We start from the raw sequence: 27,593 nt of genomic DNA on the forward strand, positions 1-27,593 counted from the left end.
ATGGCCAGTGTTCCAATTTCTTGCTGATCCTATCAACGGGTCTCATCTGAGAATATCAGCATCTAGGATGGCATAATGGGGAGAATATGCTGACTGGCTCCTGTGCAAGAAGTGATGAACTCCATCAGATGTTTGATCCTCTCATCAGAAATGCTGCACACAGACTGTTTTGGTATGTAACAAGAACTATATGTATTTTATTTTAACTAAAATGAAATACGTAACTCTAGGGATATAAAAAGAAATTTTATTTTGTCTCAAGCAGAAAAAAGCCTAAAAAAGAGGTCTGGGGGAGTATGCTCCCTGGGAGTCCTAATCCTTTTGATTAGTCTAAGAAACATACAAAGATTTTGTTTTTTCATTTATATGTTTTGAGTTATTTTAATGCAACATTCAGCAGAAAGTACTGGTTGACTGCCACAGAAGGATAGAACCTACCAGTCTATAATAATCCAGATAGGTTTGGTGGTCCAAAGGCAGAATGATACATGTGCCACTTCCTTCCTAGCACCATGGGAGGGGCCGGCCTCACTGAATATCTGACAGCAAAGTGGAGTAGACTCAGGAGAGAAACAGTGGAATCTGGCCCTGTTTGCTCAAGAAGGACCTGTGAGAGGTAGAAGAGATCCAAAAATTCCTGAGGCCTTTGAGTGCTGGGCATGGCAGCCAGATGAGAATTAAGAAATATGTTGCCTACTGAGGTTCTCTACAGTGTGGAATGAGGGATCTGTAGCCAGTTATAGACAACAGTGATGATGGTGATGGTGGGGAAGGGAGTCTCTAACATTGACAAGAACAGATCATGGGCTGCACCAACGCTGGAAAATTGAACATTGGATACAGCCAGGCCAGAGGGCAAGACTCAGACATCAGTATGGCAAGACACCTCAGTGAAGGTCAGTGAGAGCCCAAGGAGCAAATAAGGACCTGAAGCTAGCAAGTGGTCCAAGGCTCTTCTTGCAAAACACGACATCATATTAACCTACCCCTCTGAACTGGAATGCTGTCCAAGAAAAGGAAAGGAGAAGGTAAGGGGACTTGGGAAGAAACTTACCTAAATGACAGGAAGTCACTAGGAAGTGACAGGATAAACAGAAATTGATTCGGTTATATGTAATAGGAAAAATTAAGCCATATTTCAAGAAACTGGAAATGAATGAATAGAAATAGGGCTCATGAGGAAGTTCAGGTCAGTTATTGAGAAATAAAAAGATGTATATATATGTATGTATACGTATGTGCCTATTGATGTCATGTTGTGGTGGTTAATTTTAAAAAGCTGAACTAGGGGTTCGAAAGGGAAATACCTTTCCATTTCATAGCTCAGATGGTTCGACTATTGCTTTCTCCCTGATGGTGAGAAATGCAGCTCAATAAATGTGCATCTTTCCACTTATGCAGAGCAAAAGGAAATGAACCTAGTCAATGGATTTAATGGGTTTAAGAACTATACCTTAAAATGGAAAATAGAGATGTTACCTAGTGCTACAGTGCATAATTAAAGTGTCTCTGACATATCATATTAGTGAAAGACATAGGGCAGGAGAGGACAAAGAGAGGTGATGCCACTCTTGAGAGTCAGCATATTAATGGGAACTTTCAGCCTAATAATGTAAATGAATCTTGTTAAATCCTACTCAGTAAAATCCCAGGGAATGAGAGCTACAAAGAGAACACCGTTCTCAGGGAACCTCACTAGCATTAGGACGTTAATCTGAGAAATGATGGTGATAGTCTATTCTAGATGAAAGACTTAAAAACACTATTTCTAAAAAGGTCTTAGCTGTCAAATATGAGATTCACATCACCAAGCCTACATCTACTTGCTTCCTTTTTTGTGAAATAAGATCTCTTTTTCCCCACAATCTTCCATTTTCTACAGTTATTGAGATTTTTATCTCAAAATGCAAAAACTAGATGGCATGACAGTACCTAACATAGAAAATCAAAATTATTTCACTCTGTACATACCCTCTGTTTACATCCACCCCTTAGTATAAAATTTGAATCTATCCAATAATCAGATATCATTGTCTAGATAGTAATTATATATATTTATGATATTAGCCTTTTATGCAATCTTACATAAAGATAAAATTTTAAACATTAATGGGTCACACAGCACTTTTATTTTAAATCCACTGGACAGATGCACTCTATATTACTTGTCTACAGGTATCTTCAGAATTAAACTTTTACAAGCTCTCTCCAGTTTCTTTTGGCTATAGCCCAAAGGATATCACAGGACTGTTAAGATAGCAGAAATTACTGGGTCAACCATATAACTGTATCATCATTTCCTAAACATGGAGACTGCTCAACTCATTTGTTTATTCATTAATATTCTTTGAATATTTATCATGTTCCAGGAAGCACCATGATACTACGATGCCTAAAATCATATGAAGGAAGTAAAACGTTCTCACAAATAACTACAATATGAAAGTTTCCACATGAGTAATAGAAATAACTGAAAATCTCGGAAAGAAATAAGTCATTCCAGGCTCTAGTGAGTAGAAAAGGCATTTCAGATGGCACATTGAAGAATACATTGAAGAATGGGTACGTCTTCACCAGACTGAAAGATGAGATCCTCATGTGGAGATAAACAGGCTCCACAGCTTATACAAAAGGCAGGAATTTTAATGGAAACAACATTGAATGCAGTCTAGTTCAGATGGGACATAGGTAAATAGAGTAAGATAAAACTAAAAGAGTAGCCAGATTTCGGAAGACCCCTTCACTCTTCTGCATGCTTATGAGCACTGAAGCATGAACTGAAAAGTTCTCCAATGTTCATAATTCATGATTAAGATACCTCTAAATTTAAAGAACCACAGTTTCAAAACACTTTGCATTTTTCATCTCCAGGCTCTCAGAGAAAGTGCAAGATCTTCTAAATCAATCTCTTGAGAGCTGAGGAAGTCATGACTTTTAATGTTACATTTTCATTTTATCTAAAATTTTCAGTTTCTTTATGTTCATCTGCCCCATACTTTCTAGGCTCATTGTTCTGCTACAGCTTAGAAGACAAAATATGATGCAAAAACCATCCAATAAAACTTCTCATTTTCAGAGTTAGGATTTTCACCACTTTTTCTTGGTTGCTAATGAAGTAAACTATATTCGATTAGCTTAATGTTAACTTGAACAATTTAAAAAATCCAATGTACAAGACTTTAACAAACTGACCACTATGGCTTGATTTCATAGAGATATTTCAAACCAAAGCACATGCTTTGAGATGAATGTGCTTCCCAGAAGGTTATTATGGCCTTGTAAATTATAGATTAATTGATTAATCTTATACTGATTGACAGTACTAAGTAAAGTCAACCTCTATTCTTTTCATGTTAGTGTCCTCAAATTTTTGGTAGATTACCATCACCATCAACTAAATTTATTTCAATTAATTTAGTTAAATAAATGGCAATTACATATTTGGGATAATTTCACTTAGATCTTTCATCCTTTTAAAAACAAGCATTTTCTTTCTTTCTAATCTGTTATAAGTATCAAGTCAGATCAGAATAAGACATTGACGTGTCCTGATTCTCTATGTTTTACTTGTCTCTTCAAGTTAAAAAATAACAGTTCTGTGGCTTGTACTATACTAACTCCCATATAAACAAATTCAAAAAATTTTAAAGCCCAGTATGCAATTTTGTCAGGCTGTTTGTTCAGTCCATAACTGGGTCTGAATTTATTATTTAATTTATAAGGTCACTAGAAAAATGTTCATCTAAAAATGATTAACCTGGAATTTGGCAGACCTACCTCATAAGACTATAGCAGAAATCACTAACAGGGTACAAGGCAGGACAGGATAACATGGTATATAGAAAATGATGAAAAGTTTGAGCCTATATCGTACCAAAGAAGGTTTAACCTCCTTAGTAAAAATTTTACATGAAAACTCATAACAACATGAAAACAAATACAGATAAGGAAATGAAGTCCAGAAAGTTTAAGTGACTTTGTAATACATATCAATTTAGGGAGAGGATTGGGACTAGAATCTCCTTTTTCCATCTATGTAGCATTTACCTGAGTTTTTATATTCAAAGTGGGCTTTTATACACAGCATACTATTGGGTATTTTTTTTTTTTTTAATCCAATCTGACGATCTGTGTCTTTACCTGGTACTTTTTACTATTCACATTTAAAGTGATTATTTATATATCTGGATTAAAATCTACCATCTTTGTACCTGTTTTCTACCCACTGCATGTGTTCTTTTTTCTTTTCACCTCTTTTACTGCTTTCTCTTACTATTTTATATTATTCTATTTTATCTCCCCTTTTTATGCTTATTTTTTAATAAAAAATTTCTATTTAAATAATCTAAAAACTATTTAAAAGTTGCCCTGGGATAAACAATATATATCTTAAAATAAATTAAATCCACTTTCAAATAACACTACACTACTTCATCAGAAGTGCAGGTACCTTATAACAGAGAATTCCTAATTCCTCTCATCCCTGATGACATTGCTATCATTTAGATCATTTAGCCATGTGCTCTAATTCCCTAATGTTATTATTATTATTGCTTTAAAAAGTTGTATTTTAGATCAGTTAAGAATAAGAAAATAAAAGATTTTGTTTTACCTTCATTTATTTCTTCTCTGATGCTCACTCTTTCATTGTCTACATGCAAGTTTCTGACTCATGTCATTTTACTTCTGCCTGAAGAATTTCTTGCAGGGAAAGTCTGCTGGTGGTGAGCTCTTTCAGTTTTTATTTGTCTGAGAAAGGCTTTATTTCTGTCACCTTTCAAGGACAAGTTAGCTAAACACAGAATTCTAGGAAGGCAGATTTTCTTTCAATATTTCAAGGAGTTCACTCCTTTCTCTTCTTGATTGCATAGTTTCTGATGAGAAGTCTGTTCTGATCCTTGTGCATTTTCCAACAGATGATTTTTATCCTTGTCTGTCTTCTGTCAAGATTTTCTCTTTGTCTTTACTTTTCTACAGTTTGAGTAAAATATGTTAGGTTTTTGTTCATTTTCCTTTAAAAATCCTACTTCACCTTCTTTTATGTTTTCTATATTTTCCTATTAGGGTCCTTTATATTTTAATTACTGCTATGCTAAATTCTCTGTCTGATAATTCCAGTATCTATGTTATGTCTTAATCTGGTTCTGATGATTACTTTGTCTGTCCTGATTGATTACTGCATTTTTTTTCTTGCCTTTTTGCATGCCTTGTAATTTTTGTTGAAATTTTTTGTTGAAAGCCAGAAATGTTGTATCAGGTAATAGAGACTAAGGTAAGTTAGGCTTTAATGTGAGAATTTCTATTAATATGTCTAGGAGTTCAGCTGTGTTTAATGTTAGTTGCAGCTATAGGATCAGAGGCTTCAAATTCCTCTAGGGTCCATTTTGTTTGTTTGTTTGTTTTTGCTTTTGGTCTTCTCTCTTGATTTGAGGGCTACTCCTGGTACTAGTTTCAAGAAGATCTGTGCCTTACTGGTCTTCAAACTGTAATACAGTGTTATTATACTGGAGGCTTATTGGTGTGGTGGTAGGGAATAGCAGATAGGAACATTCTATAATTTTCTCATTACCTCTCAGTCATTTAGTGGGGCTGTGGCCTTCATGTGTGTTTCTGTCCCACCCTCCTCAAGGGATATAGATTTGTGTTTTTTTCCCACTTTCCCTGCTCCCTTCTCTGGGTGTTTCTATGTCCTTGAAGGGCTGCCCCCTTATGACTATGGTTTTTCTTTTTTCCTCAGGGTAGGTAGTGCTGGAGTGGGGCAGAATTCCCTTATCCTAGCTATGATAAAGTTCCAGAATTGCCTCTGAAAAATTCGTTTTCCCTGGAGAGAAGGCCTCTGTTGCAGAAAAGAGACTGGGACAGTTACCCTTCCATCCCCCCTGCCAAGGCTCTGAGGAGATTTTTCTCAGAACCTAACCCTGAGAACCTGCTATGCTTTCTAAAGGGAAAGCCCACAATGTATGAGGGCCTTACTATGACTACGAGTCTCTCACTCTCATGCTACTCTGCTCTCAGTCTCCAGCAATTCATCATTGTTACTATTTAAGAGTTCCTACTAATTGACAGTATCTAGCATCTTCTGTTCCCCATAAGCAATTCTGCCCACCCCTTCCTGCTCTCATGCAGTATGTCCCTGGATGAATCTATCTCTATAGGTTTCAGGGTAGAAGGTAGACTTATGACCTCAGTTCTCTGATGGGTCTAAGATAGGTCACTGATTTTCAGTTTGTTCAGGCTTTTCTTATTGTAAGGATGGGAGTGATGAATCACAAGCTCTTTGTATATTGGAGGTGAAAGTGGAAGACACATTTCTTCTTATCTGTGAGAATCTTACCAAATTACTAAATCTATTTTTGAGGTTTTTTTAAATCTGGTGCTCAGTCAATGCTGATTCAATCTCTCATATGCCAAGTGACAAGTCTGACTCAATTAAAAGGAATGAATACTTGATTTTCTCACTTGATATAGTTATATAAACATGGCATATTTTTATAGTTAAGTGGGTTCTGTTTTATAATAGTTCATCTACTAGTTGTCTCACAGCTTATCTAAACAAAACAAAATAATCCAATGATTGCTCATTCCATGGACGTGGACTCTCTAGTCAAGAAAATATGCTTGTATACTTTCCTAGAGCTGCCATCGAAATTACCACAATCTTGGTGGCTTCAATAAACAGGAATTTATTCTTATAGTTCTGGAATAAGCACAAAATCAGGTGTTGGTATGGCCATGCTCCCTCTGAAGGGCCTTGGGAAAATTCCGTCTTTGTTTCTTACTGCTTCTGGTGGCTCCAGGCATTCCTTGTAGTGGCATCACTCCAGTCTCTACCTCCATCTTCACTTGGCCTTCTCCTCTATTTCTTCTCCTTTCTTGTCTCTTATGAGGACACTCATCAATGGATTTATGGCCCACCTAGATAAATCAGGGTGATCTAATTCAAGATCTTTAACTTCAGCACATCAGCAAAGGCCTTTTTTTTTTTTTTTTTCCAAATAAGTTGACATTCACAGGTTCTGGAAGTTAGGGTGTGGACATATTTTTGAGGGGTCACCATTCAACCCACTAAAATGCATTAGCTAAACTGGCCATTGCACTGAAACAACCCATCAGTTTAGTCAAAGGATCAATCTTAAATTTTTGTGTAAAGTTCTAGATTTCCCTAGAAGAATGTAGTGGAATGTTTTTATTTCCTTGTCCAATATAATAGATTCCATGATACAATCATCAGGGCTAAATTCTCAAGGAAACATGATCAACCATATCAAATTATAGTTTTTTCTCAAAGCCAATCACAATATTTTATCTTCAGAAGCAATTTTGGATCATTCCTTTGAATAGAGAAGCAAATAATATGGTTCTTATGTTGTAAATGGGAAATTTAGACAGAAGGGTAATTCAGTTAATGTTTACAGTTTAATTAGAAATGCTGACAGAAAGACTTGTAGTGTTGGTAGACCTCCTTATTAGTACTGTGAAATAGCTACATTGCCTCATCTTATTTTCTTTCTCAAATTTCAATCTGGGCTCCAGAACCAAAGAAGTTCTATTTTGCATGCATCAGTAGCAATAAACAATTTACACTTATCTATCCTCCTCTGTAACACTACAGCAGCTGCTTGGAAGTCCTCATTCTACTGTGATAAGCAGGTTTGCTATTTTATTTCTCATTGGTTCAGTGCACATGCCAGGGGTGAGGCACAGAGCTGAGTAAATAGGAGAGCAAAGACACAATATCATTCCATTTCTAAATAAACAAAAAAGTTTATTTCAAAATGCAGCGTACTATCTTAATTTTCAAGGTCTGCAATTTGTTTTAAAAATGTTTATATATACTCTTGGATATAATGCTTTAGCCTCACTTCTGAGCATATACATCATCATTTGGACAGCAAACATATCTCTGACTGGTGCAGAGCATGCAAAATTGCACAGCATACTGGCAGGATGGATTCCAAGACCACTTACCCAATTTCAAAATAAGAACTAGGTATTAGCTGACTCAGTGATGTGTGGACAGTTTTAGATTCTCTATCTGTAAATTTTAAAATTATATAGAGAAAAAGGGAGATGGAAGGTATACTATTAACTGGGATTGAATGTCTTTTTCTTTACTGTTAAAAATCTATGTGGAAACATTCCTAATGTATATGATAATATTCCAGTTTTATGTCTTAGAAAAATCTAGTTAGTTTCCATTATCAAATAATCTTTAACCTCTTGGTGTCCCACCTCCATCACCCTAGTTTATTTTTTGATACACAAGCATATGCTCTGTTCAACCTGAGAAAAACAGTGGGAAAGGATAAGCAACTGCACACCTGGCATTCCTAATGTAAGGATGGGTGACAGTCAGTGATGATAAATGTTACCTCTTGGGTTCTCTGTGAACACTGCATGTTACGTTGTGCTGTTTAAGACAGCAGTTTTTGATGTAGAACAGGGACCTAAGAGAACTATATTAGCTATCATTTATTGAGAACTGACTATATGCAAGGCTTGTAATACTCAACATCATTAATCCTCACAATAGCCCTATTAGATACACGTTTTCAACCTCATACAATATATGGTAAAAGTGAGGTTTAAAAGGTTAAGTAAATTGCCCATGCCCTCATTAAGTAGGAATTTATGGGCAGGTCTGTTTGACTCCAAATCCTATTCTCTAAACCATGGATGTTCTACCTATCATGAATAATAACTAATACTCTTTGAGCATTTATGGCATTGTTTTTAGTATTTTACATTTTACTCATTTGGTTTTACTTAGTAAATGATTGTAACAACCTAAAAGGATGTAGGTGATGACCAAGATGGCCATAACATTCTCCTCAGCTTGAATAAACTGTAGACAGGCTTTTTCCTGACTCTTGGTCCCTGACCTCCCTTTTCTTAAAGCATTTACTTTAGAAAATTTGTAATTGAAATTCCTTTTCTGCTCCTCTGAGGTACATTTTAAAAACACCTCTTGCCTGTTTTACAACCTAGGACTCTTTTTCAAGGAGCTGGGAGCCATCCCCTTGAAATGAAATCATCATGAAGGATACCACCCCTAAATCCCAGTATCTGTAGGAGGAGAGGAGCCTAACTTCAGTGGGTACCTTTCTCCAAGTTGTAAAATTACCTCCTGTCACAAAGATATGGGAACAATTACTTTCTCTTTGAGTAAGGCCAATTGGAAAACACAGATGGCCTATGATCTCCCCCACCCACGTCTCAAAAAAATTCTCCCACCCTTTGTTTCAGTGAAGTTGAATTCAGATTGCTTTCTGATTTCTCCCCCCTACTGCAATAGCCTTGAAAAATGTCTTCCTTGCTTGTTTGAGTTTGTCCAGTGCAATTTTTGCTTTGACAATGCTTTCTATCTCCATTTTAAAGATGAGGATACTAATGTACAAACACGAAGTGATTTACCCAAGGCTACACTACTGGTGGACAGGACTAGAACCCTGGGTTTCTAGTTTTAGAGGCCATGTCTGAATCATTATACTACAAAGGGAAATAGAATATTCACAGGGCTATGGGGAAGTTTGTGAAGCCTGGCACCTGTACATAATAGATGCTCAAAAGCTGAAAGCTGTGCTTATAGAGGGGAAGAAGGAAAATATGGCTCAAGTCAAGCAAATCTGGTTTGGATCCAGGAAGTACCTCTTAGCAATCTTGCAGACTTGGGTGATCACAGTAATAGTTTCAGAGTTTTGTGCTTATTCTGATGCCTTATGGCTGAATACCATGGTGCTCTCATCGCTTAAACTGGTTTTACTGCCACTCTTGAACATCCAGTGGGAAGCACAAACACCACTGAGGAATGAGGGGCTAGTGTGTCTGTGACATTTTTGAGTGATATCTCACCATATTACCACTAAGGTCAAGAAAGAAACGTGAATTGACTGTTTTAAAGACAATCTAATCAAATCTCAGTGTCAATCAAATCAAATCTCAATGTCATTTGATAGGTTGAACAATGCCACATGGAAGCCTAAATTATGAAGTGCAAGGTCAAATTTAGTCAAGAAACTAACACGTGTGCACAGAGAACAAAAGAAATTGTGGAGAGAGATGTGTATTTATTATTCTCAGAGAGGGCAGGGAGCAATCAAGATGGCGGAGGAGTAGGACGTGGAGCCCACCTCCTCCCACAAATACATCAAAAATACATCTACAAGTAGAACGATTCATAAAGAACATCTATTAAATGCTGGCAGAAAACCTCAGATTTCCGAAAGTGCAAGAAAACCTCCACATAGCTGGGCAGGACAAAAGAAAAATGAAAAAAAAAAAAAAGAGAAAGAGAGAGAGAGAGAGAGAGAAAGAGAGAGAGAGAGAGAGAGAGAGAGAGAGAGAGAGAGAGAGAGAGAGAGAGAGAGAGAGAGAAGAGAGAGAAGGGAATCAGGATGGGACTTGTGCCCCAGGGAGGGAGTAGTGAATGAGGAAATATTCCTGCACCAGCAGGGCGATCAGACTGGACAGAGGGGGAGCATTGGAGCCTTGGAGGAGAGTGCAGCACCTGGTTTGCAGTAGGCAAGTGGAGGTTGATGTGCACAGACAGTCAGTACTGCCACCATGCGCTCTCCAGCCTGAGACATTTATCTGCTGGTGTGGGCAGCAGCTAGGTGCTGGCTTCAGAGGTCAGACCAAGGGAAAGGACCAGGGTTGGCTGTGTGGAGACAGCTTGAAGAGGCTGGAGTGTAGCAACTGAGGGCATACTTGGAAGAAGGCTGGGCCTGCCAGACAGGCAAGGTGCCATCATTGGTGGGGCCGGGGTGCATGAAGAGAGGGGTGGAGCCGCCATTAAAGCTTCTTTACCTGTGCGTCCTCTCAGGCAATAGGACACCACTTACATGAGCTCTGGGGGTGGGCATGAGCCGTTGCCACCATACTGGGCTCCAGAGGTGGACATGGGCCACTGCCACCATTAACAGACCATAAGCAAATGCCAAGCACTGCCCCTGCCATCCCAGTACTTTGTAGGCTGCTGCTGCTAGTACGAGACCCAGGAGCAGGTGCCAATCACTGCCTCTGCTGTCCTGGGGATATGCAAGCCACCATTGCCATTGTGAGATGCGTGAGTGGGCACTGATTGCTGCCCTCCCTGTCCCAGGAGTGCACACAGGCTGCCCCACCTGCACACTCCATATCAAGGGGATAACAGGCAACACACACTAAGAAAAGAGGCTAGAAGGATCCAAACTAAAAACATCCCCTCAATTCCAGACAAGATGGCAGAGTAGAAGGACTTGAGCTCTCCTCCTGTCATGAAAACACCAAAATCACAACTATCTGCAGAATGATCATCAATGAAGAAGACTGGAACCTACCAGAAAAGATATTCTACATCCAAGGACAAAGAAGAAGCCACAACAAGATGGTAGGAGGGGCGTTTTTGTGATATAATGAAATCCCATACATGTAAACTTAAAAATAATTATGTCACAGAGGTTCTCCCACAGGACTGAGAGTTCTGAGCTCCATGTTAGTCTCCCCAGCCTGAGGGTCTGGCATCAAGAAGAGAAGCCAACAGAGCATTTGGCTATGAAGACCAGCTGGGCAAGAGTGCAGGAGCTCCAGAGGACTGGGAGAAACAGAGACTTCACTCTTGGAGGGCACAAACAAGGTTTCACATTCACTGGAACCAAACACAAAGTAGTGACTCCATAGGAGCCTGTGCTAGACCTACTGGTGGGTTTGGAGGGTCTCCTAGGGAGATGGGGCTCAGCAGTGGCTCATTGTGGGGGCAAGGGCACTGGTGGCAGAGGCTCCAGGAAATATTGATCAGTGTGAACTCTCCTAGAGGTTGCCCTTTTGGCACTGAGATGTGGCCAGACCCAACAGCCTGCAGGCTCTAGTGCTGGGATGCCTCAGACCAAACAACAGGCAAGGTAAGAACACAGATCCACCCATCTGCAAACAGGCTGCCTAAAGTCGCATGGAGCTCACAGCCACCACTAAACACACCCCTTGACACAGCCCTGTCCACCAGAGAGAAAAGACCTATCTCCATCCACAAGTGGGCAGGCACCAGTCTCTCCCACAAGGAAGCCTATGTAAGTCCCTGTAGCAACCTCACCCAGCAGGGGAAAGACACAGAAGCAAGAGGAACTATGACCCAGCAGCCTGCAGAAAGTAGACCACAAACAAGAAAAAATGAGATGGCAAAGAAATATGTTCAAGACGAAAGAACAAGATAAAAACCCAGAAGAACAACTAAGTGAAGTGGAGATAGGCAATCTTCCTGAAAAAGAATTCAGAATAATGATAGTAAAGATGATCCAATATATTGGGAAAAGGATGGAGGCACAGATCCAGAAGAAACAAGAAAAGTTTAACAAGGAGCTAGAAGAACTAAAGAACAGAGATGAAAAAAACAATAACTGCAAGAGAAGAAATCAATAGCAGAATAAATGAGGCAGAAGAACGAATACGTGAACGGGAAGACAGAGTGGTGTAAATCACTGCTGTGAAACAGATAAAGAAAAAAGCATGAAGGAAATAAGGATGGTTTCAGAGACTTCTGGGAGAACATCAAATGCATCAAAATTCTCATTATATGGGTCCCAGAAGGAGAAGAGAGAGAGAAAGGGACTGAGAAAATATTTGAAGAGATTATAGTCAAAAACTTCCCTAATGGGAAAGGAAACACTTACTCAAGTCCAGGAAGCACAGAGAGTGCTATATAGGACAAACACAAGGAGGAATACGCCAAGACACATATTAATCAAACTGACAAAAATTAAAGGAAAAATGAGAAAATATTAAAAGCAACAAAGGAAAAGCAACAAATAACATACAAGTGAATCTCTATAAGGATGTCAGCTGATTTTTCAGCACAAACTCTGCAGGCCAGAAGGGAGTGGCATGATATATTTAAAGTGATGAAAGGGGTCTCGCAAGATAGCAGAGGAGTAGGAGGATATGGAGTTCATCTCTCTCTACAAACACATAAAGAATACCCTTAAAAATGGAACAATTCTCACAGAGCACCTGCTGAACTAGCAGAGGACCTTGGATACCTAAAAGGACAAAAAGATCCCCACATAACTGGGTAGGATGAAACAAAGAAAGGGAAAAGAAAGAGGAGAGGAAGAAAGATGGGATTCGTGCCCCTAGGGGGTGAGCTGAAGGTGAGAAGAGGTTCCTGCATCTGGGGAAACCCCTCACCACAGGGAGATCAGGTGGGACAGAAGGGGAGATTCAGGGGCTCAGAGGAGAGTGCAGCAACCAGTCTGTGGCAGGCAGGACAGAGTGAGAACTCCAAAGATGGCTTGTGCCACAGCCCTGTATGCACCATCCTGAGACACAGTGCACACAGGGAATGGGTGCTGGAACGTGGAGCTTGGAGAAAAGACTCAGGGAGGGGACTACTGTTGGCTGAGAGGAGACAGCCTGAGGGGACAGGAATGAGGAGGTCCACAACCAGGAATGCTTGTGGAAGAAGCCCACCACCATAGAAGCAAAGTGTCATTTTGAGTGACAAGAAAATGGCAGGGCTGCCATTGCAGCATCTCTCCTCACTTACCATTTCCTGCCTCCATGGGCACTAGGGAGGGTTTCTGCTGGAGCTGGTTCATGCACCCACGGCAATCGCCTTCTCCACCCCCTCCCTGTCTGGGTGGCATGCTCGCCCTGATCAATCGTTTCCTCATCACCCTCCAGCCTGGGCCACCTGCTTTCCCTGATCGTCACCTTGGCTCCCACTCACCTGATGGGCTCGTGTGCTCCAGAAGCCTCAGAAGCAGACATGCAGAGGTGGGGCTCTGCATCTGAGAGGAACACACGTATAGGTGGGGCTGAAACTACAGCTGAGCCCCAGGGGCCATGTGACTAAGGAAGAAGAGCTGAAATCTCTCCTCGTGGCTTCATGAACAGTGGAGTTACACCTCCGCTGATGGCTTCCTAAGTTCAGCGCCTGCAGAACATCCAAACGGACAATAAGTGCTCCTGCAGCTGAGACGGATCTGGCTTTAGCAGCTGTGGGCTTTCTGGGCACATACATGTGGGGGTTGGGCCAGGTCAGAGTCTGAGATGGCTCCATAACTCTCACAGCAGGTCCAAGTAAATGATTATGGCAGTCCTAGGACCAGAACTCAGTGGATCTGCACTGGTGGCCTGGTGAAAACAACGCCTGAGGGACACCAGGGCTAACTGCCAACATACCCATGATTAAGGTGGGACTGAGAGCAGTGCAACCAACAGTGTACTTTGTGATCCAGCACAATGGGTGAAAGGGAACACAACAGAGCACATTCACAGGTGAACAGCTAGAGGGGAGGAACAGTGGTTTCTCCCAGTAGGAGTGCTCCAATCCTGCCTCCCTCACAACTCAGATCAGAAACACAGCTAAGAAACAGATCTGGGGCCTCTACTCCAACAACTATGGAGCAGATCCCACCCCTGACAGGGCAGTGACAAGCACAGATCAAAGGGGAGGCCCCACTCAATATCCAGGGCAGGCTCTGGTCACCACAACACCAGTCAAACCCACTATCAAGGGGAAAACAGCCAGCATACACTGAAGAAAGAGGTGGCAGTCATTCATAGTATAAACAGTCCTTGCACCAAAAAAAAAAAAAAAAAATTAAAACCACACAGGCTACAAAGGGATGTTCTCACATAAACAAAAGCCCTCCAAGAAATTCTGAGGGTCTGGCATTGAAAGGAAGAGCCCCAGAGCACTTAGCCTTGAAGGCAAGTGGAGCTTAAGTGCAGGAGCTCCACAAGGCTGGGGGAAACACAGACTTCACTCTTGGAGGAAGCACACAAGGTCTCTCATGCACAAAACAAAAGGGGCAGACACAAAAAGCAATAGAATCTATGATCCTGCAGACTACAGAAAGGAAAACACAAACAGTAAGGTAGACAAATGAGATGATAAAGAAATATGTTCCAGACAAAGGAGAAAGATAAAAGCCTACAAGAACAACTAAATGAAGAGGAGATAAGCAATCTACCTGAAAAAGAATTCAGAGCAACCATAGTAAAGATGATCCAAGATCTCAGAAAAAGAATGGAGGTGTGGATCAAGAAGATACAAGAAATGTTTAACAAAGACCTAGAAGAACTAAAGAACAAAAAAACAGATGAACAATACAATAACTAAAATGAAAAATACACTAGAAGGAATCAATAGCAGAATAACTGAGGCAGGAGAATGGATAAGTGAACTGGAAGACAGAATGATGGAAATCACTGCTGTGGAACAGAGTAAAGAACAAAGACTTAAAAGAAATGAAGACAATCTTAAAGACCTCTGGGACAATATTAAATGCACCAACATTTGAATTATAGGGTCCCAGAAAAAGAAAAGGAAGAGAAAGGGCCTGAGAAAATATTTGAAGAGATCATAATTGAAAACTTCCCTAACATGGGAAAGGAAATAGTCACTCAAGTCCAAGAAATGAAGAATCTCATACAGGATAAACCCAAGGAGGAAAACACTGAGATACATATTAATCAAACAAAAAAAATTAAATACAAAAAAATATTAAAAGCAACAAGGAAAAAGCAACAAATAACACACAAAGCAATCCCCATAAGGTTATCAGCTGATTTTTTTCAGCAGAAACTCTGCAGGCCAGAAGGGAGTGGCATGATATATTTAAAGTGATGAAAGGAAAAAATTACAACCAAGAATACTCTACCTGGCAAGGCTCTCATCAGATTCAATGGAGAAATAAAAAGCTTTACAGACAAACAAAAGCTACGAGAATTCAGCACCAACAAACCAGCTTTACAACAAATACGAAAGGAATTTCTCTAGACAGGGGAAAAAAGGAGGTCACCACGAGAAACAAGAAAAATCACAAATGGAAAAGCTTGGTGGTAAAGGCAGACAATACAATCAGAAACTCATCCATACACAAATATGATATCAAAACCAGCAACCATGAGAAGAAAAGAGTACAAATGGAGGAAATGGGAAATGCATTTGGAATTAAGAGACCAGCAACTTAAAAAAACATTACACACACACACACACACACACACACACACACACACACACACACACACACACACACACTGCTATATCAAAACTTCATGGGAAATGCAACCAAAAAACTACAATAGATGTACACAAAAAAAGAAAAACTTCCTAGACAGAACACTAAAGATGGTCATCAAACCACTAGAGAAGAGAACAAAAGAGGAAAGGAAGGAAAAACACCTACAAAAACAAACCCAAAATAATTAAGAAAATGGCAATAGGAACACACATATGGTCATTACATTAAACGTAAATGAATTAAATGCTTCAACTAAAAGACTAAGACTGTCTGAATGGTTACAAAAATAAGACCCATATATATGCGCCTACAAGAGACCCACTTCAGACTTAGGGACACATACAGACTGAACGTGAGGGGATGGAAAAAGATATTATATGCAAATGAAAGTCAAAAGAAAGAGGGAGTAGTAACACTCATATCCGACAAAATAGATTTTAAAATAAAGACTGTCACAAGAGACATGGAAGGACACTACATAATGATCAAGGGATCAATCCAAGAAGAAGATATAACATATGTAAATATATATGCACCCAACACAGGAGCACCTCAATATATAAGGCAAATGATATCAGTCATAAGGGGAAATAACCAGTGACACAACAATAGTGGGGAACTTTAATAACCTACTTACACCATGGACAGATCATCCAGACAGAAAATTAATAAGGAAACACGAGCCTCAAATGACACATTAGACCAAATAGACTTTATTGATATTTATAGGACATTCCATCCAAAAGCAGCAGAATACACTTTCTTCTTAAGTGCACACGGAACATTCTCCAGGATAGATCACATCTGGGGTCACAAATCAAGCCTCAGATAATTTGAGAAAATTGAAATTGTATCAAGCATCTTTTCCAACCACAATGCTATGAAATTAGAAATCAATTACAGGAAAAAGACTGTAAAAACCACAAACATATGGAGGCTAAACAGTGTGCTGCTAAATAACCAAGAGATCAGTAAAGAAATCAAAGGGGAAATAAAAAAAATACATAGAAACAAATGACAATGAAAACATTATGACCCAAAATCTATGAGATGCATCAATAGCAATTCTAAGAGGGAAGTTTATAGCAATTTGATCTCACCTCAAGAAACAAGAAAAATCTCAAATAAACAATCTAACCTTACACCTAAAACAATGAAAGAATAAAGTTAGTAAAAAAAAGTTAGTAAAAGTTAGTAAAACGAAAGAAATCATAAGGATCAGAGCAGAAATAAATGAAACAGAAATGAAGAAAACAATAGCAATGATCAATAAACTAAAAGTTTGTTCTTTGAGAAGATAAACAAAATTCCTAAACCCTTAGCCAGACTCATCAAGAAAAAAAGGGAGAGGACGCAAATCAATAAAATTGGAAATGAAAAAGTTACAATTCAAAACATAGAAATTCAGGGTATCATAAGAGACTACTACAAGCAACTATATACCAATAAAATGGACAATCTATTAGAAATGGACAAATTCTTAGAAAAGTACAACCTTCCAAGACTGAACCAGGAAGAAATAGAAAATATGAACAGACCAATCATGAGTACTGAAATTGAAACTGTGATGAAAAATCTTCCAATAAACAGAAGACCAGGACTAGATGGCTGCACAGGCGACTTCTATCAACATTTAGAACAGCTAGCGCCTATCCTTCTCAAACTCTCCCAAACAACTGCAGAGGGAGGAACACTCCCAAAAGTGTTTTATGAGGCCACCATCACCCTGATACCAAAACCAGACAAAGATATCACAAAAAAAGAAAATTATAGGTCAATATCACTGATGAACTAGAGACAAAATTCCTCAACAAAATACTAGCAAACTGAATCCAGCAACACATTAAAAGAATCATACACCATGATCAAGTGGGATTTATCCCAGGGCTGCAAGGATTTTTAAATATCTGCAAATCAATCAGTGTGATACACCACACCAACAAACCAAAGAATGAAAACCATATGATTATCTCAATAGATGCAGAAAAAGCTTTTGACAAAATTCAACAGGCATTTTGATAAAAACTCTCCAGAAAGTGGGCATAAAGGGAACATACTTCAATATAATAAAGGCCATATATGACAAACCCACAGCTAACATCATTCTCAAAGGTTAAAAACTGAAAGCATTTCCTCTAAGATCAGGAACAAGACAAGGATGTCCACTCTCACCACTTTTATTGAACACAGTTTTGGAAGTCCTAGCCACGGCAATCAGAGAAGAAAAAGAAATAAATGGAATCCAAACTGGTAAAGAAGAAATAAAACTGTCACTGTTTGCAGATGACATGATACTATACATAGAAAATGCTACCAGAAACTACTAGAACTCATCAGTGAGTTTGGTAAAGTTGTAGGATACAAAACTAACACCCAGAAATCTCTTGAGTTCCTATTCACTAACAATGGAACATCAGAAAGAAAAATTAAGGAAACAATCCCATTTATCATCACATCAAAAAGAATAAAATACCTAGTGATAAACCTACCCAAAGAAGCAAAAGACCTGAAGCCAGAAAACTATAAGGTACTGATGAAACAAATCAAAGATGACACAAACAGATGGAGAGATATCACATGTTCTTGGGTTGGAAGAGTCAGTATTTTCAAATTGACAATACTACCCAAAGCAATCTACAAATTCAATGCAATCCCTATTAAATTTTTTTTCACAGAATTAGATGCCATTTTTCACAGAATTAGAACAAAATATTTTACAATTTGTATGGAAACACCAAGGACCCTGAATAGTCAAAGCAATCTTGAGAAAGAAAAATGGCGCTGGAGGAATAAGGCTCCCTGACTTCAGACTATATCATCAAAATACTATGGTACTGGCACAAAAACGGAAATATAGATCAATGGAACAGGATAGATAGTCCAGAGGTAATCCCACACATCTGTGGTCACCTAATCTATGACAAAGGAGGAAGAATATACAATGGAGAAAACACAGTCTCTTCAGTAAGTGGTTTTTGGAAAACTGGACAGTTACATGTAAAAAATAATTGAATTAGATCACACTCTAACACCATACATAAAAATAAATTCATAATGAATTAAAGACCTAAATGTAAGACGGCACACTATAAAACTCTTAGAGGAAAACATAGGCTGAACACTCTTTTACATAAATCACAGCAAGATCTTTTTTGATCCACTTCCCAGAGTAATGAAAATAAAAACAAAAATAAACAAATGGATCCAATTAAACTTAAAAGCTTTTGCACAGCAAAGGAAACAATGAACAAAACAAAAAGACAACCCTCAGAATAGGAGAAAAATTTGCAAATGAAACAACCAACAAGGGATTAATCTCCAAAATATACAAATAGCTCATGCAGCTCAATATCAAAAAACAAACAACCCAATCAAAAAATGGGCAGAAGATCTAAATAGACATTTCTCCAAAGAAGACATACAGATGGCCAACAGGCACATGAAAAGATGATCAACATCACTATTTATTAGAGAAATGTAAATCAAAACTACAATGAGGTATCACCTCACACCAGTCAGAATGGCCATCATCAAAAAATCTAGAAACAATAAATCCTGGTGAGGGTGTGGAGAAAACAGAACCCTCCCACACTGTTGGTGGGAATGTAAATTAGTACAGCCACTATGGAGAACAGTATGGAGGTTCTTTAAAAAAACTAAGAATAGAGTTACAATATGATTCATCATTCCAAATCCTTGTCATATATCTGGAGAAAACCATACTTCAAAAAGATACATGCACCCCCAATGTTCATTGCAGCAGTATTTACAATAGCCTCAACATGCAAGCAACCTAAATGTCTATCAACAGAGGAATGGATAAAGAAGATGTGGTACATATATGCAATGGAATATTAGCCACAAAAAAGAACGAAATAATGCCATTTGCAGCTACATGGATGGACCTATAGATTGTCATATTGAGTGAAGTAAGTCAGACAGCAAAAGACAAATATGACATCACTTATATGTGGAATCTAAAAAACGGTATAAGTAAATATATTTACAAAACAGAAATAGAGTCACAGATGTAGCAAACAAACTTATGGTTACAGGGGGCAAAGCAGAGGAGGGATAAATAGGGAGATTGGGATTAATATATACACACTAGTATATATAAAATAAATAATAAGCACCTATTTTATAGCACAGGGAACTCTACTCAATACTCTGTAATTGCCTCTATGGGAAAAAATGAGTGGATATTTTATATGTATAAATGATTTGCTTTACTTTACAGCTGAAACTAATACAACATTATAAATCAACTATATTCCAATAATTTTTTTTTAAAAATAAAAAAAAATAAAGTGATTAAAGGGAAAATCCTACAAACAAAGAATACCTAGCAAGGCTCCCATTCAAATTCTACAGCGAAATTGAAAGCTTTACAGAAAAGCAAAAGCTAAGGGAATTCATCACCACCAAACCAGCTTACAATAAATCCTAAAGGAACTTCTCTAGGTGGAAAAGAAAAGGACACAACTAGAAACATGAAAATTATGGATGGGAAAGCTCACCAGTAAAGGCAAACATACAGTAAAGGCAGGAAATCATCCACACACAAATATGATATCAAAACAAGCAATCGTGAGAAGTGTACATCACTTATATGCAGAATCTCAAACAGTGATGCAGGGATATATTAGGACTTTGGGATTAACCTATACACACTACTATATATAAAATAGATATTCAATAAGGCCTACTGTATATCACAGGGAACTCTACTCAATATTCTGTAATATCCTATATGGGAGAAGAATATGAAAAAGAATGGCTATATGTATATGTATAACTGAATCACTTTGCTGTATACCTGCAAGTCATACAAAATTGTAAATCAACTATACTCCAATATAAAATAAAATTGAAATTAAAAAAAAACCCCTTGCAGCTCACTAATTTGAAAAGATTGTGTGTTAATTAGGAGGGTAATTTAGGCCAGCTTTCTATTGTGCCCATATTAAAAAAGCAAATGTGATGCTCTCATCAAGAATAGAGTAGGTCAAAGCAATCACTGATTGCAAATTAAAATGTTAATTTCTACCCATGTTACTTTCTGATAAATTCCTATTGAGAGCTACTGATGATTTTAGAAACTCTGAAGGGCTGCAATAGCTTTCATTCTATTGAGTACCCAGGAATCAGCCTCAGGGGGCAACTGGTCTCAGGCTCTATTGTGAGGAAGTCTAAAGTATTCTTGGGAAGAGTGAATGCCATCTCTTGGTTTCAGAGAAAAAATATTTCAACCTATGAAATGCAACGCATTTGAAGGCAAGTGATGTACTCGCAAATGTACACAAATAGTTGAGGATATGGGCTTTCAAGGAAAGTTAAAATACACAATATTTGAAGAAGACAGGCCAGTGGTTAATAGGCAGTAGTGTTATCTATGCTTTATTGAACACTTACGAAGTGCCTATGACTGATTCAAAGCACTTTTATGTATTAGGCATTTTAATCCTCACAACAACCCTTTAGATGATATCCTTATCCAGGTTCATAGCTAATAAAAGTAAAACAGAGAAGTTCAGATATTTTCCCAAGGTTACACAGCTAGTAAGCTGAGGTTCAAACCCTCAGTCTAATACCAGGTTCATGCTCTTAACCACTTAGAGTGCCCAGGGCTCTGGAGGCTGTGGCAGCGAGCTTTTCATATTCTGCATTGCTGAAAATCACTAAAACCAAACTTCTGCGAGGGAGTATTGTCTTTTTCCTTTATCTGTGCCTGGAGAACCACAGAGCTGAAGCATGAATAAAAAAGGGAAATTATAATAAAAAAGCTTTTCTTTGAATGGAGGTTACTGCACTTCATAATAAGAACATAACTATCACAGGGAACATTTTCAATGAATTCAGTTACCTGATGGAGCTACTAAAATACAGAACCCAAATGCCCAGATGTCTACTAGATAATTAACAAAGTCAATACTCTAATCAATAGCATACTACCTTTCTAGAAGTGAGGGCATGCTAGCGTGAAAAGTGAATCACAATGGGATGATAAATTCCTCAGGTGAAATACAGTCTAAATTCTTTATGCTCTTTATTCAGTACATAGTATAAATGGCATATGGCAATGTAGGCATATATTCTAAATGTAGCAGTACTGGATAGATACTGTCAAGTTGTCTCTTTAATATATTTTTAAACTTCTTTGTAGTACATAAAAATTGGTAAATATAATTAAATGAGCAATTATTTGGTTAGTATCTGCTTCCACCACCTGGATGTTAAGCTCTGGATGGGCAGCGTCCACCTTCCTAACAGTGAACCAGATAGGCAAGGTCACGGGCTGGCTATACTTACATTGTAGTGAAGGAGACAGACAATTGTAGTGTGGCATAAATGAAATTATTTCAGATACAAAGCACTTTGAAGAAAATAAAACGATCCTGTGAATGAGAGGCACTACTAAATGACAGGGACATGTTAACAATCTTCCCTTTGACCAAGAAATCACCTTATTGAATTGAAAGTGTCTACATTAAGTTGTCTTCTAGGAGAGAGTTTGGAACTCATGCTCAATTTGTTGAAATAAGTACAATTATGGTATGTGCATATCCAAAGCTTTAATGTTTTAATATTATACTTGTTATACAGCTACAGATGATGTGTAGTTAGAGAATAGAAAAAGCTAGCATGGTACACAGACCATGCCATTGGATTCACTTCTGTATTAGATTTTTGAGCCAGGAATAGAGACTGAGGATGAGATGGAGGAGAGCCCGGAGAGCATAGCACTGCAAAAGCCAACTAAAGGAAGTGTTCCAGCCAAGAGATGCTGCTTAAGAGTCAAGTAAGATGAAAGCAAAGAAGGTGGAGACCAGTGAGAACGTACAGAGGCATGGTTAGTTCTGTTGAGGGTATAGATACCTTTGGATAGGTAAAAAGGGAGAGAACAAGTAAAGAGACACAAACCAGACATGAAGGAGTCAAAAACAATATTCAACAATTTTATCTTTGAGGGGCTTACCATCTGGGTAGTGAGGACAAATTCATAACCATCTTCGAAGCATATAAGACTTGATCTATATTTTAAAGAAACTAGGAATTAGATGCATGGAGAGAGGGAGAAAGGACGTTCTAGGCACGGGTTTGACCAATGTCGGTAGGTAGGAGAAATCAGTTGCTCTGTTGGGCTGCAACATTATCCTCAGGATAATGGAGGGTAAAATTGAAGAGGTAGAAGTCAAGGGGATAAGAAGAGTTTTGGAGATGGCTAAGTAGGGTTGTAGGGTGAGGTTTTTGAAGTGAAAAAAAAAGCAGAAATTAGAGGAAGATGTTCTACCAGGTGGCACAAATCCAACAATTTTTTCACTGACAAAAATTACTAAGAAAAAAGAGTAACAATCCAGTAAAATAGACAGCACCCTATTTTTTTTTTTAGCTTCAGGCACAGAAATGAATACTTACTTTAAGTGCTTTTTTTATGAAATTAAAAATGTGTGTAATTATGTTCATTCATTCTAAACATAACCCCTCCCCAAATCTACCTTTTTAATAAAAATTTTTTTGAAAAAAGGCTGACATGGGGCTTGGAATTGTGGTTTAAAATGATTTGGGTGTCAAGTCAAATATTTTGTAAATGAGCTTCTGCCCATCTGCTATAGAGCCTGTTGTTGCCATTTGACCAGAATATTCCAAGTGTAGTGGCATGTGAAAATTAAGAAATTTAATATTTTAAGCCTTTAAGATGAATGTTACAATATCTGAACAAGAATAAACTTCATGATTATTCAATTACCTTACATCCAAGGGTCTTATTTGCAATCAGTTTTCCCAGCATATTGATCTATTTACTGCTAAATAGAATAATTCCCCCTAAAGGGGGTAATATTCACTTACTGACAGCTTGTTTCTAAATTCTTTGGTTTCACAGTATCAATAGACAAATATATTATACAGATATGGTTGCCTGTGTGCATCAATTATAATGTAAACAGCAGCTGCCAAAAATACTGTATTAGCCTAAACTTATTTCATTTCTCTTTGTTGGTGTTCACCTTCTTAAATATAGTTGGTTGTGGCAATCTGTGAAATGAAGAGGCACAAATATCAGACACCTCCATTTTACTGATGATGGTTCTACAGCTTTCTTCTGATGGCTTTCTTGAATGATGCACATCACAACATACAGCTTCCATGTTTGTCCAAGAGCCTTTGATTAAGCTATTACACTGAACATAAAGATTACCCTTCTTAGATTGCCACTTTGTTTGGCAATTTATTTAAAGGAATAGCCAAGTGTAGTTTCCCTCCTACTCCATCCAGGCAATGACAAAACTGGATTGACTGGGAGGTTTAAAGGTGGTTTCTTTTTTTCTTTTACATCAGCCATGATCTGTTGAGACAAGAGGTGCATCTGATATTGACTGAAAGATTTGAGTTTATTTTCTCCCCCAGAGCATCAGAATAAATTTAAGTTGGTCTGTTTTTACCATAATTTATGTAATTTTTCTAAAAAATACACACACACACACACACACACACACACACACACACACACACACACCCTTCAGTAGATGGCTCCACCTCTCATCCAGCTGTGCAAATCCAAACCGAGTCTCCTTGATCTTTCTTTTCCTCAGCCCCCATCATCAGCAAATCCTATTGGCTCTGTCAGCAAAAGAATTTCAAAACCTGACTCTCATCTCCACTGTCACCATCCTAGTCTAAGCAACCATCATCTTTCCCCTGGACTATGCCACGGGATTTTTATTGGGTCTCCTAGTTTTCATTCCTCCTCCTAAAGCCAGTTTACACATAACAGACAAAGTAATATTTAAAACATGCTCCTCTTTAGAAAATCCTCTCCACATAGTACCCAAGATGGAAGCTGACAGTCCACGACTGTGATCAGGGCATGGGGCGGGCTCAGTTGGGCCAGCCCAAGTCACACCTACACCTTTGACAGGGAACACACTGGGTCCACTCATACCACGCCCAAACAAACCACACTGAATGAAATCTTCCTTATTGAAAAGTGGAGGTTGTGATATTTAAAAAAAAGAGGAAGGAATGCTCCATAGACAAAAACAATTAAATTTTATTACATACTCATGGTGAAATCCTCATTGGTTCAAAATGAAATGAGACAAAAAAATGAAATGAGAAAAATAAAAATGATATATTGAAATTTTTATGAAGCTAAATGTATTTAATTTTTAAAAGTTTACTTTTTACTGCATTTTCTAAATTTTGGGGTGATAAAATAGCCTTCCTTTTTTTCTTTTTTTTGTGGTACGCGGGCCTCTCACTGTTGTGGCCTCTCCTGTTGCGGAGCATAGGCTCAGTGGCCATGGCTCACGGGCCTAGCCGCTCCGCAGCATGTGGGATCTTCCTGGACCAGGGCACAAACCTGTGTCCCATGCATCGACAGGTGGACTCTCAACCACTGCACCACCAGGGAAGCCCAATACCCTTCCTTTTAATAAATTATAGTGATAACAAATTACATGTTTCTTTTTATGTTTTTACTTGGCGAAATAAGGCTAGCAACTCTATGACAGCCCCCTAAACCTTTAGGAATGTTTAAGTTAGAGCATACATTTCCCAAGTACATTCTAAACTGAAATTAAAGTTGCCTGCAAAGAAAAAAAAAGATGGAGGAAGTTTACTGTCAAATATGCTCAGAAGTGCTGGGTTAAGAAATATTTTTTTTAAAGTATCATTATTATATTTCAGAACCTTAAAAATGCTAATGAACATTTCATAGCTCCAAAAAGAAGTTATAGTATATAGCACATCCCACAATTATTTGATCAAGTAATTCTCTCATAAAGAATCATCTTGAGAGACTTATCCTGGGAACTGCTAGTCTAGAAACTCATGAAACACTTCACCATATATGTGATGTTGGCTGGTAAATATAAATGTATCATTACACTTTTCACAGAAAGAGGAAACCAAGGGACACAAATGAAATGAAGATGTAAATTCAAACATTGTGTCATGTCATTCTTGAATACAATCTCATTATTTTAAAAATATTATTCTCTTAGCTTGGTCTGCACATCTATGAAAAATAAGCCCCATTAACATACTTATACTTTCCCAAATGAAATGTCAAGCCATTGTATGATTTGAAATGCATCTTTAGACCTTTTTTTTTTTTTATTACTGTTGCCAGAATAACTATCAAATACCACCAGGCATGGGATGACAGAAAAATATCTCTTCAGGTATCAAGCACTGAATAAAGCAAGAGGCTTTGAAACATGATGAAACTGGATGTTACAAAGCTATTGCTTATGTACCTGTATATTAGAGCTAACAAGGTCCAACTGGTGACAGAAAGTCATGATAAAGTCACATAGTTCCTCTCCAAAAGGAAACAATATATAAATACTTTTAAAAATACCAAGTAACATTATGCTTCTTGCTGTAAAATTATGCTGGTTGCATAACAGAAAGCAAGCAGTTTTATAATTAACATTTGTTTATAGATGTCTTATTCTGTGTCATGCAAGGATTGGTAAAAGGGATTCTTATTTATTCATTCAGATAGAATTTATTGAGGCTGTATGGAGAGGAAACCAATAAATTAATGTTAAATATATTGAACAAGGGGCAAATAACTAAAACCAGTACAATGATGGATCAGTTAATAGACATTTATACTATCAATAGAAAATATTTTAGAGTATGGTACAATACACTTTTAGGAGGTTAGGGATATCCATCCTATTTCCTTCTTCTAACCCTCCAGGTCTTCTCGTGCTTAATATTAATAGATACTCAGTGTAGAATGAACCCTCTTTTCAGAGGAATTGGGGGATATGCAGTGGACTAAGGATGCTAGAGTTGCTGAAGATCTAAAGATAAAAGGAGGAAAGGCATCATTTCTTTGGGGCATAGTGTTTGGTGGCAGGGAGCTAGAACATCAAGACTATGTCACAACACACAGTTATCAGGTAGTGTGCAGCTCAGTACTTGCTCTCAAATCAAGTGAGGTGATGGAAAGGAAATGTCTAACTTCACCCTAGAATTTCCAAGTCAGACAGACCTTTGAAATATTTCTACAGAAATAAGATAGAGGATATTTAAAAACAAAACTGTAAGATCAATTCAAAGAAGCATCCAAAAAATTTTAGAGTACATCATTTAGGTACATTTAGTTACATCATTTCTGGTAGGAATGATTAGGAAAAACTTCAGAACTGGGACACAGTTCAATATACACTCAAAACTGTTTTTTAGTCTGCTTTCTCAATGACATGTATCAGTGACTGAAAGTTCTAAGGATTAGTAACATTCTTTTTTACCAAAAGATATACCCAAATCAACTCATACAACCACATATAGCAACATGACCACCACCACCACTGCCAGCACTATCAACACCAGCATCAATATAACCATCAGCATTTTCACCATATTACCACCACCATCACCATCATCACCATTATAGATACATTTATAGACTACTTACTGTGTACTTATCATTATTATTCTAAACCTTTAACATAAATTAATTCTTTAAATGTAACCTTTCTTCAAAATTCCAAGTGAAATGTCATTTCCCCCTGAATATGACCCTTTTCTCTTCCTCTGTAAACTCAGTTCTTTACTGGAAAAGAATATTAT

The 27,593-nt window shown here is 37.9% G+C and overlaps 1 protein-coding gene across 7 annotated transcripts in view; it reads right to left on the minus strand.

The window, feature by feature from the left end:
- RGS7 (regulator of G protein signaling 7) overlaps nt 1-27,593 on the minus strand; it is a 521,214-nt gene that overhangs the window by 210,566 nt on the left and 283,055 nt on the right. For 2 of the 7 annotated variants that reach the window (XM_067030627.1, XM_067030622.1), the window contains exon 4: nt 13,700-13,906. The exons of the other annotated variants lie outside the window; for them this stretch is intronic. In XM_067030627.1, the coding sequence (XP_066886728.1) occupies nt 13,700-13,760 (61 nt within the window). In that variant the 5' untranslated portion in view covers nt 13,761-13,906. The remainder of the gene's footprint in view (nt 1-13,699; nt 13,907-27,593) is intronic. 7 annotated transcript variants of the gene reach the window in all.

The sequence above is a fragment of the Kogia breviceps genome, chromosome 1 (assembly GCF_026419965.1).
Source record: "Kogia breviceps isolate mKogBre1 chromosome 1, mKogBre1 haplotype 1, whole genome shotgun sequence".
In the NCBI taxonomy this organism is placed as follows: domain Eukaryota; kingdom Metazoa; phylum Chordata; class Mammalia; order Artiodactyla; family Physeteridae; genus Kogia; species Kogia breviceps.